The 12,760-nt window shown below is 37.8% G+C and overlaps 1 protein-coding gene across 1 annotated transcript; it reads right to left on the bottom strand.

Annotated features, from left to right (window-relative positions):
* Positions 1 to 236: 236 nt before the first annotated feature.
* LOC149789743 (uncharacterized) lies at positions 237 to 7,055 on the bottom strand. The gene has a single exon (XM_089971755.1). It carries the CDS (start codon positions 6,071 to 6,073, stop codon positions 5,261 to 5,263), a length of 813 nt encoding a protein of 270 aa, XP_089827881.1. The 5' UTR covers positions 6,074 to 7,055; the 3' UTR covers positions 237 to 5,260.
* Between the last annotated feature and the right edge of the window lie 5,705 nt (positions 7,056 to 12,760).

Here is a 12,760-nt window from a genome sequence, read left to right as displayed (position 1 = left end):
AGGAAGCTGCTAGTACCAATTTTGTAAGTGTTTGGTATGACTGGGCTGGGTATCTAACCCACGACCTCCCGCATCCGATGCGGGCGCTCCAACCACTAGGCCACCGAAGCAATCCAAATATTAGACAAATAAACATAATCTGCACGAACCTAATAATGCAACAAATAAAAATACAAATAAATGAGCTTACATAGTACAAGGACAATGGTGAATGATTCATAGTAATTTCACAAGACTAAAAGAATGATGTGTTTTACTCAAATAGTAAAATTGAATTTACACGAATAGTGAAAAATGAGGTATTTTACTCAAATAGTAAAATGATGAAAACAAATGGACAGATATCATACAAAATATCTTTACAATCCGAAAGACACTGGATAGTACAAACCCTAAAATTATCCCACGGCTAAAAGATTACATGTACGGAGTCCAAACTTCGTCACAAGCACAATTGGTTACCAGTTACACTGGTCAATCAAGCACTCAGTATTCCAGGTGGTCACCGACCACCATTCAATTCCTCGGTCAATCAAGCAATCAGCGCCCACCAATTGGTCAGCAACGTCCGATCACCTGCTACTCGACCAGCAACAATGTTTACTCAGCTCTGTGGTTGCTATGGTTCAGCTTTACATCTGCTATGGTGAACTTCTATGGTTAGCTCTACAGCTAGTACTTCATCGACTCCAATGAGCTAAAAATAATCTAACACCATGTAATATGCATGACACGGGCATATACAATAACATATAATGACATTATGTACAATAAGATATACAAATTACATTATCGGAACAATGATTTCAAAGCAATAAACAGGTTCAGAAGTGAACCTACTCTTGTCCAATAAGAATCCTACAGTACTAGCTTTCCTTAAAAATGCAACTTTATATTGCTAATATGAATCTCTTGCTAAGTGACAAACAAGAATAGAAAATATTTGCATTATGCTACATAAGCCAAAGCTACATAGAAAATATACAAAAATAAACGTGGTAGTACAATAGTTATAACTTAATAAATAACTTAATAAATAACTCACATACCTCTACAGCTGAAGGTGTGCAAGTTCCTAAGTAGACCGCTCACTGACAAAATCAGGTCACAGTAAGATTTTAAAACTAGGAGTCCAGAACTATTTTGGAAAAAACAGGAGTCCTGCCAGCAAAAGTTGCAGTTCACTACCAGAAGCATACTGGACATAGCTAAATTTCTAGATGAGTATAACGAGTGGTTACCACTGAGTTTAATTTTCTAACTTCTTTACACCACTGACATAAATCTTGTTTGTCCATTAAAGTGAGAGTGAATTATGACAGGCCAAGGAAATTTCTTACTCTATGCACTAAGCTAAGCATCACACATAGTGTTCCATGTGGAACATCACTTCTAGCACTCTGCTGCCTCAAAATACTTCTCCAAATTTGCAAACAGCATTTTGTATATTTCTCAACATGTCTTGATTTCGAGGTCACATGCACTGCTTATTCGGCTACACTTGGAAACGAACACAATAATGAAAGGTAAAGTTGTTCATTTGATGTACTCTTTCATAAAAGTACATCACTGGGTCTTTCTGCCTCTGTATTCAGTCACTGTAAATATCAGTACATTTTCCCACCACTCTACAACTAATCAAGCCTTTGAACTTGCCGCCAAGCTATTGGGTCATGTTCTCCAGATGTACTCTTACAATGACACCATCTAAGGGTCGTTCAGCCACTGAATTATCTCACTGTAAATATTAGCACAGCTAAAATGATCATTTGATCAACACATTTTCCCACTCAGCAGATGGTTGAAGCAGGACTAGCAAGCCCTTGAATTTGCTGTCCGGAAAATTTGTGCAGATGGAGGACTCCTGTATAAGTGATTTTGTGCATCACATATAAAAACAACTGTGTCCAAATATGCGTGATTAAGCATTTCTGAGACCTCTGAAGATGTTCCGCAATGTGAAGATTTAGTCTTATGGTGAGATATTTATACACAGATCATGCAGCTATATATTGTCTGTGCACTGGAAGTATTCGGCAATAACTATGAAATGTGAAAATATGTCAACAGTACTTGTTAGAAGACAAATTGCAATTACATAATGTAAATAATGGAAATATAATGATACCTTTCTCATACACAAAGAATTCTCTAAAGATAGAGTGTGGAGTAGACCGTGCACTGACAAGATGTTCCGTAATGTGAAGATTTAGTCTTAGACTGATGTATTTATACAGAGACGATACAGCCATACATCGTCTGTGTGCAGGAAGTATTCGGTGTTTAACATCGAAAGTAATTTGCACATGCAACATAGGATGAACCCAACTCAATGTTTCAAAATATTGTACAATATACATAAATCACCCTCGGATATCATTGTACACCAAAAAAAAAAAACAAAATCGAGTACATGCATTTAATGAGTAAAGGGATTTATAAAATTCTGTGACAGTAATATCTATCTATCTATCCTAGATATTGTAATGTACATAACATTTTTTATTCTCTTTATAATGGTGCAAAATTGATGCGTGTAATATCGGTTATAGATTACACAGCTTGGCCTTACTCCATTCATAAAAAGGCTGCTAGCTTTGCTTGATCATTTTCACTTCCGGGACTTCAGAGGTAAATAGTTAACAACAACAACAACAACAAAAGAGCTGTTACCATTTAGTTTTGTTGTTTTCATTTTATAATTTTGGTAATTCTTTCATTGCTCACTCAGACACTGGTATTTTCTAGTATGGCAAAATCTGTTCTCCGTATTTTAATAACTGTAAAACATAATGTACTTCAGACTAATTGAGGCCAGTCATTTTAGTTATGACGGATTAGATACAATGTTCACAAGTACAACATATAGATATTTCAACCACAGTTCATGTAAGAAACTTAAAAGTCAAATCAAGATTACATGTTGCTCATGTAAACAACATCATCTTACACCTGCCACTTTCTCAAAAATTCATAATAGCTGTTGAGCGCCCCCTTATACATTCCTGTTTATGGGTGGTTACATCAGTTACATAATTAGCAAAGGGAAACAACTCTGAAACATTTGACAAGGACCACAAACCTGAGTCATCTCCCTTCACCTGCAACTCTTTCCTAATGACATTCCCAAGTTGATATGGACAGGATAATGTGAACTTTGCAAATTAAACATTGAGCGCATGGTCACCCGAAATTTCAGATGATAATACATTCTGGAAGAAAGTAAAAGGATGCCTTCTCTTTTTGCTGAAAAACATTTCTAAATTCTGGTGTACAAATGGACATGAAAAACATAAATAGAGTTATCATACAAGTATGTGATAAAATGTTTCACATCAGGATACATGTTGGAAATAAGAACCGAAAAACATTACCATCTGAAGTTAGGATAAATGCGTGTGTATAACGATAATAACAGAGACACAGCCATTCAAATGTTAATTTTTATAACTGTGTACAATTGAAAGTGCAAAACTCTGTATAAATATTGCATAGGACAAACAAACCATTGAAGCACAAAGATCATAATGAAATTTTATTTTAATTATTCATTTGAATTGTGAGGTGCTCATTAATTGTAGGATAAAATAAATAATTTGGATGTGACTTGATTTATATATATTTTGGATTATAGCGTTGTTGTAGTGAAATTTGATGGATCATATGATGTGACAGACTGGACAAAATAATTTAGGTGCAAAGTTTGTGATTGACAAGTACACTTGTAATACATACATAAAAATATACATCATTCCCCAAGTTTGTGATTGACAAATACACTTGTAATACATACATAAAAATATACATCATTCCCCAAGTTTGTGATTGACAAATACACTTGTAATACATACATAAAAATATACATCATTCCCCAAGTTTGTGATTGACAAATACACTTGTAATACATACATAAAAATATACATCATTCCCCAAGTTTGTGATTGACAAATACACTTGTAATACATACATAAAAATATACACCATTCCCCAAGTTTGTGATTGACAAGTACACTTGTAATACATACATAAAAATATACACCATTCCCCAAGTTTGTGATTGACAAATACACTTGTAATACATACATAAAAATATACATCATTCCCAAAGTTTGTGATTGACAAATGCACTTGTAATACATACATAAAAATATACATCATTCCCCAAGTTTGTGATTGACAAATACACTTGTAATACATACATAAAAATATACATCATTCCCCAAGTTTGTGATTGACAAATACACTTGTAATACATACATAAAAATATACACCATTCCCAAAGTTTGTGATTGACAAATGCACTTGTAATACATACATAAAAAATACACCATTCCCCAAGTTTGTGATTGACAAATACACTTGTAATACATACATAAATATACACCATTCCCCAAGTTTGTGATTGACAGATACACTTGTAATGCATACATAAAAATATACACCATTCCCCAAGTTTGTGATTGAAAAATACACTTGTAATACATACATAAAAATATACGTCTTTCTCCAAGTTTACGCAAATAAAGCTGACAATCAATTGAAAAATTCAAATTATAAATGTGTTTGTATAAAAATGACTGTACCCATCTACAACTCTATGTTCTTACTAAAAAATATACATATTGTCTCATCAACATTCAGAGAGGATCCCCAGGCAGCAATGATTTGTCTAAGGCCTTTACAGATCTTTGACCTCAGTGAGATTCTGAATGTTGGCTTTGGCCAGTGTGGGTATGTGAGAAAGCTTGCCACGTGATTCTTACAGCTTGGTGGTTCTTAATGAGTTTTTTCTTTTCTGGATTCGTTCTCCACCGAATATTACACTGGACACCGTGTCTAGCCGATCATATGCTGAAAAATGGTTTTAAATCCATAATGACAACAACATTGACAGTTTTCAGGTTTATATTAATCAGAAAAACAATTAATCATCTTTTGAATTGCTTTGTCACTGGCAATAATTAACACACATCGTCTGTATATGTGTCAGTCATATCATTCTGTATAATTCCATAACTTTATACCTAGACAATACAAGCATTTACAATTTTGATATACATGTATTTATTTTTTTAAAACTTGTATCAAAATTCAATATTTCAAGTACTGTCAGTTGATATAATCGCATGCACTCATATCCTTTCATGTCTTGAACCATCATTACTGTCTTATTTAGAACCTTTAATGATACAGTCTCATGTGTAACTTTGAATATCCAAGGTATTGAAACCTTTCATCACACATTTCACACTTAAATGGTTTATTCTCCAGCATGTATCCTCATGTGATTCTTCAGGGTTTCACTCTGACTAAATCTTTCATCACACATTTCACACTTATATGGCTGTTCTCCAGTGTGTATCCTTGTGTGTTTCTTCAGAGTTCCACTCTGACTAAATCTGTCATCACATACTTCACATTTAAATGGTTTTTCTCCAGTATGTATCCTCGTGTGCAGTTTTAAAAGTCCATGCTGATTAAACTTTTTATCACACACTTTACATTTGAATGGTTTTTCTCCAGTATGTATCCTCATGTGCTGTTTTAAATATCCATTCTGACTAAACATTTTATTACACACATCACACTTGAATGGTTTTTCTCCAGTATGAATCCTCATGTGCAGTTTTAAAAGTCCACTCTGGTTAAACAGTTTATCACACACTTCACACTTGAATGGTTTTTCTCCAGTATGAATCCACATGTGCTGCTTTAAAACTCCACTCTGATTAAACATTTTATCACACACTCCACACTTGAATGATTTTTCTCCAGTATGAATAATCATGTGCAATTTTAAAACTCCACTATATTTAAACATTTTATCACACACGTCACACTTGAATGGTTTTTCTACGGTATGTATCCGCATGTGCTGTTTTAAATATCCAATCTGATTAAACATTTTATCACAAACTTCACACTTGAATGTTTTTTCTTCAGTATGAATCCGCATGTGTCGTTTTAAATGTCCACTGCAATTAAACGTGTTATCACACACTTCACACTTGAATGTTTTTCCTCCGGTATGTATCATCATGTGCTGTTTTAAATATCCACTCGGGCTTAACATGTTATCACATTCCACATTTGTATGGTTTTTCACCAGCACTTATCCTCATGGGCCTGTTTAAAAGTACACTATTACTAAATTCTGTATCATACACTTGACACTTAAATGGTTTTTCTCCAGCATGAATCTTAGTGTGAGTTTTAAAAGTCCACTCTGATTTAATATTTTATCACACATTCCACACCTACGTGGTTGTTCCCTAATATGCATCTTCATGTTCAGTTTCAACTCTCCATTCTGATTAAACATTCTCTTTCACATCGGTATGCATCCTCGTGTGCCTTTTTATATCTCCACTAACACTAAATTTTGTATAACACACTTCACAGTTATATGGTTTTTCTCCAGTATGTACCACCTTTAAATCTCCACTGACTAAACCTTTCATCATACACAACACACTTATTTTTTTTCATCCGCAGTTTCGAACCCCACTCCTCTTAAACGTCACACACTACACACTTAAATGCTTTTCTCCTTATGCATCCTCAGTTTTAAATCTCCATTCTAAATAAACATTCCATCAAATAGTTCACACTTATATGTTTTTTCTCCAGGATGTACCACCCTTAAATTTCCACTCTTACTAAACTTTTCATCAAATACAACACGCTTACATGCTTTTTCAGGAGTATGCTTTTATTTTTTCTTCATGTGCAGCCTCAAATCTCACTCCTTTTCAACATCACACACTACACACTTAAATGGTTTTGTTCTGCATGTGTCATCAATTTCAAATCTCCATTCTGATTAAACATTCTATCAAATGGTTCACACATATGTTTTCTCTCCATTGTGCTTGTTTGCCTGCCGTTTTAAACTTCCTCTGATTAAATAATTTATAAAATTATCAAACACTTCACACATAGGTCCTGAACGTTGTTTTCTCTTCTTTTTCTTTCTCCAGTATCTAGCATTTTGTGCTTCTGTAGTGTTCAACGTAGATCAAAACCCACTTTTCACTAGTATATACTCCATGTGCTCGTTTAACTTTCACTGTTACGGACCTCACTAGACAATTAATAGTAGTAATCCGCCATGGTCATACTGAGTTCTGGAAGAGTCCATTTTCGATACAGGAACACCGATCCTGGTCGGAATAGCAGTGTGCCAAGAGGGAGAAAAAAGTAAATAAGAAAACATCTAAAGACAATGGCCTAACTTAATGTAATCAGTATTTCCATATTTATATATGCACACATCATATTCTTTTTTTTTAAATCATGCAATTATTATAGGTTACTGCATTTGTAAGAGAAAATATGAGTGCAGTATATCCATCCGACAAAACGAGTCTATTGTTTGTTTATAATAGAACGTAGTTCCTTTATGCATGTGAATGCCATATGGAATCGGGTCACAATTAATACTTCCAGATCTCTACCCAAGAATGTAGTTCTAGTCTATTTTTAGAACATTTTTTCCCCTCTCATTTTGGTGGTGATAGAAGAGTTTTATTTATGCATTTTTGGTAGGGATTTAAAGGCAACTGTTCATTCTTGATAATATGAGATCAGGGTATTGTTGTCTGTGTGTATTTCGGCGACAGTGCACAGTGAGTAATAAGGCCTTGGTGATGATCCGGAATTGAAATCTATGTTCTGTTTACATGCTGCTGTGTTGACAGTCCAGCATCTCAAAAAAGAGCAGGTCAACCTTTGACAAGAACTTCACCGTGAAGTCATCGTTGAAGGTATGTTAGATTAACATATGAGTTGCATTGAATGTCACACAGTGGAAAGGTCAGTACTGAGAAACAAATGTAGAGAACATATAGTAAAATTAATTGTGTTCTATGTCCATATGTGTATTGGCGCGCGGGTTCAGTATATGGTAATATTGCACGATTATGACAATGTAAAGTTAACGGGAAAAAATGAGCATATAATAATTATAGGTTACTGCATTTGCTTGGAGAAATATGAACGAGTGTTTCGGATGGAAATACTGCACGACCTTGTGAGTGCAGGATATCCATCCGAAAAACGAGTTCATATTTCCCAATACAAATGCAATAACCTTTTAATTATATGCTTATTTTCTTATTTTACCTAAGACTTAATTAAATAAACAAAAATACACTACAAAAAAAGAAAACAAAGTAACTGAATGTATAAGTAGTGAATGGGGTGAGATTAGCGACAATGGGAATTAGCATTAAAAACACCCCCTGGGTAAGATTAGCGACAATGGAAATTTAACATTAACCACCATGGATAAGATTAGCGACAATGGAAATTTAACATGGGCAAAAAACCCTGGGTAAGATTAGCGACAATGGAATTTAACATTGGAGAAAGGAAAAAAAAAGGAAATATCCATTTTAGCGACAAAGGCATTCGAACAATGGAAAAAAAATATCGATTCTAGGGACAAAGGCAATTGAACATGGGGAATAGAGTTTGGGTCTGTCTAGGGACAAGGGGAATTGAACATGGGAATAGAGTTTGGGTTTGTCTAGGGACAAAGGGGAATTGAACATGTTAGAAAAAAAAAACTACTTTAGGGACAAGGGGAATTGAACATGGGATTTTTTTTAAAAAAAAAAATTAAAAAAGGGGTAGGCAATCGAAAGGCTATCTCTTTTCGAGAAATGTGGGTGGCCCTGAAAAGGGCCTTTGGTTTTATGTTAATATTAATATTAACATAGACGGCATCTGTCACATCTTCTTCTTCTTAAACTCCTTCTAACTGCAGCTCCATACACAAGTACCCTCTTGAGGCATCCTTGTCTTTCTATGTAAACTCTTCTCATCCATAGACTAGTATCTGTCCTATCAACAACAGTCCATTTGGATCGGACATACATGGGTATGTCCGTCCTAAACATCATTGAAGACACAAGGGTGGATGATTCAACTGTGGTCCACATCGTGAGGCTCCGCGAACAGGTGAATCAATGCACTGAACTGCGCTTATTTATAGGGAGAGGAAGGATTGAAACGGATTGAGTTCATTGACCAATCCAAACACGCGTTACAAAATTCAGTCAGCCCGCATCCAATCCGAAGAGAGTAGTCTGTGACGTCACGTGGTCTATATAGATTCGCTAGCGCCTGTGTGCAGTCAATCGATGAGAGACAGTGATTCAACATGACGGAAACTCAGAAAACGATTCACTGGGGTGCACCAGCAGTGGAGACCGCCCAAGGGAACCCGGACTTACTTTCAGAAGAGGTGAATTGAGATTTTGTGGATTTTCTTACCTCGCAAGAATTTGTTCCGGAACCTTCGTCTCATTCTTCATTACCGCAAGTGGAGGATTTTAGACAGAGACAGAAAGAAGAATTGGAGAAATTTATGCAACGACAAAAGGAAGCGGAACAAGCTTTTCTCCTACAGCAACAGCAACAGCAACAAGAAGAGGTAAGAAAAAAACAACAACAAGAAGAAGTAGCAGCAAAGAAACAAGAGGGTGAAAATCAAACGGCCACGGTACTGTTGGACATTTTAGCGGAGTTAAGAAGTCTGAAACAAATGTATTTTTTGGGACCACCACTGACGAAACTTAGAATCTTGTCGTCGGGATGTTCGTCTGTCCAGGCTCCTAAACGGTCTCCTTCGATGTCAGGGTGCTGTTGACTCGGGTGATGGATGCAAATGCAACTGTCCGTGTCAAAGTACAGGACACGTTCCCCTAACAGTTCTAAAGCTTCGTACAATTTTAAGCGAGCATGAGCTGTCACGTAAGCCTCAATGATGACATTTCCAAAGGGGTCGTCTTGTACAAAGTCCAGATCTTCTTCGTAATTGACCAAGATCAAATCCTCACGAACGACGTCCACGTGTTTCATGTATTACGACTACGAATACCGGGACCCACAAGGAGAATTGCACACGACGTGTAAAGTGAAAGGACTGACTCTAAATTATCGTACCAGTCGTGTGGTGAACTTTGGGGTATTGAAAGAAGCCTTGCAATCGGGAGAGGATGGAAACTTTAAAGTGACCACCTATCAACCCAACAAGATTGTACGTTTACCCACTCACCACATCGTCAATCGACCCTTGGAAAAAGTCTATCAAATCGTGTACCAGAAGCGAGTGCGACTTTCCAATCATTTCACCTTACCGTATGGACACGTCGGTATTGGTCTGTATATAAAAAGGAACCCTAGACAAGACCAATAGTTCATTGTGACTACCAGGACCGAGCGAACAAGATGAATACTTTCAGAGAAACACAAAACAAGTTTAGACAGGCACAATTCAACTGTGGGGCTTCTGAATTGGAATGCGATTGTGAGCCTTGCGACTTTTCAACCTGTGTTAGTGACGGTGCCAGAAGAACCCGTCACCCAGGACAGGACTGTCGTGGACAGACCTGAAAGACCCTTTCGGGAGTACACTTGTGTGATCTTAGCCCATATAGAACTGGTCAGAACATTACCCAAAACATGTTGTACAGACACTTGTGTTTATTCCACGTTTATGGTTATCATGTGCCTTTTATCCTTGTACTTAAGCCTTTGGCTTTTATGTATTTTTTTGTCTTTCTTATTCATGTTTGAAACATTCAATAAACGTGTTCTGAATAAAAGTATATAAACTCTCGTCTTGTTTGTTTTCGTGTCACAAGTGACATTCCAGACACTATGGCTACCTCTGCTGTCCCTGCTCCCTCTTCCTCCACTGTCAAAGTCATCGACGAACACTTAGATCGTGCCAGTTGGGAGGCTTTGTATCTTCGCCATCCTTTTAACATGCTCATTGCTGGACCTAGCGGTTCAGGCAAAACCGAATTCGTCAAACGTTTGATCGAACATAAACATCATTTGATCGATCGGCCACCTCAACGGATCGTGTGGTGTTACAAAGAGTGGCAATCGGAGTACAGCCTCTTGCGAGAAAGTCAAGGCGATTCCATCGTGTTTGTGGAAGGCATTCCTAAAGAAGAAGACGGCATCGTCTCTGACTCCCGTCAAACCCATTTGGTCAATTTCGACGACATGTTAGGACAAGACGAAGAAGAAATTAACCTGTGGTTCACGCGCAAAGGGCATTACCGTAATGCCAGTGTCGTTTACATCACCCAAAATTTGTTTCAACAAAGTAAAGCCCATCGCACCATCAGTCTCAATGCGCATTACGTGGTCTTGTTTAAAAGCCCTCGAGATATATCGCAAGTGCAAGTCTTAGCCAAACAGTTACGGACACCTTGGCTGATTCAGGCGTTCGACGATGCCACTCAAACTCCACACGCCTATTTACTCGTCGATTTGAAACCTACGACCCCCGAGGATTTGCGATTTCGTACCCACTTGTTTCATCACTGGTGCCAAGACGGAGGGCCTGTCCTGTACACGTCTCCGTCCTCGACTTAATTTCACTCCACAAAAAAATCTATAAAAACATCAGACCCTTTTCGTCTGTCTCACACACATTTTGAACATGACGTCCCTTCAGTCGCATCTTCCCGTCAAATTGATTCGTGCCTTGTATGGCATCAGTCGAGAAAAAGATCCACAAACACGAGCTCGTGTCTTAGAAGCTAGTCTCAAAGAAGTCTTACGATGGTTCACGGTGACGGCACGTCAATTACTCCAAGGAATCATTCAGATTCCTCATCAAACCAAACGCTTTTTTGATCGAAACAAAGTCGCTTTGACCCAACTGGCAGATCCCCGCATCGACACTCAAACCAAAAAACAAATCATTCTGAAACCTGGAGGAAGCGGTACTCTAGGAGGGGTCATCATTCGCTCTCTCTTAAGATGGGATCCTAATGCCCCCAAACTTCTCCCCAAGAAAAAAGTCAAACGAAGCTCCAAGAAGAAGAAAAAGACCAGGTCCCCAAGGAGAACTTCTCCAGTGGCGGGACCCTCCTCTTACCAGACGCCACCCCGGAAAAAGAAAAGAAGCCCCCAGAAAAAGAAAAGTCCACAAAAGAAAACTAGTCGCAAGAGAGGCACTTCGGCCAGAAAGCAACTTTACACTCGCAAACCACGACCTGCCACGGCGGTGACTGCGTCTTCGGCATCCTCAAGTTCATCCACTTCTCCGTTGATGACACCAAGAACTGAAGAGTACTTGGAGACGTTGATCACACCAAGAACATCTCCGTTGATGACCCCAAGAAGAACTTCCTCAGTGGCAGGACCCTCCAATTTAGTGGCAGTGGCTGCTGCTCACAAAGTACCTTCTCCCAAAATCAAAGTCCAAGAAAGATCGGGCATGTTACAAAGTTTACTGGATTTGTCCAAGCAAGAACTGGCTCGATTTAGTCCGTTACGTACCCCTGCACGACATGTCATACCTGTCCTCAAACTGATACGACGTAAAGACAATCAGTGGCGACGCGTTCCAGTATAAAAAAAGGTCTGTGACCAAGTAGGGGTATCAGTGTTTTGGTGCTGAAGACTCAAAGATGTCACCCTCCAGAAAACATCCCTCTGCTAAACAGCCCCAAGGAAAGAAAAGAAAAGGTCTGCCTCCTCGTTTAGTTAAACATGGGGACATGTTATCTGTCCTGTCCAAAGCTTCTCCACCCCTACGAAAAGAACTCATTCAATCGGCCTCCAAAGAGGTCATCGATGCCGTGTGCGAATGCTGTTTGAACGTCTTGAAAGGCACGATCCCGTTGTCCAAACACCAGAAACAATGCTTAGGTAAACATCGTCACGTTCTTCGCCAAATGGTTCAAAAGAAAATTCCCATTCGTCAAAAGAAGAAGATGTTGGTCCAACG

Source organism: Sinohyriopsis cumingii, chromosome 10 (genome assembly GCF_028554795.1).
Source record: "Sinohyriopsis cumingii isolate HCF-2022 chromosome 10, ASM2855479v2, whole genome shotgun sequence".
In the NCBI taxonomy this organism is placed as follows: domain Eukaryota; kingdom Metazoa; phylum Mollusca; class Bivalvia; order Unionida; family Unionidae; genus Sinohyriopsis; species Sinohyriopsis cumingii.
The sequence above is the reverse complement of the archived record's forward strand: the minus strand, read 5'-3'. Positions and strand labels throughout refer to the sequence as shown.

Coding starts and splice junctions, on each gene's coding strand:
- LOC149789743 (XM_089971755.1), bottom strand. CDS start 6,073: ATGTTAAGCCCGAGTGGATATTTAAAACAGCACATGATGATACATACC.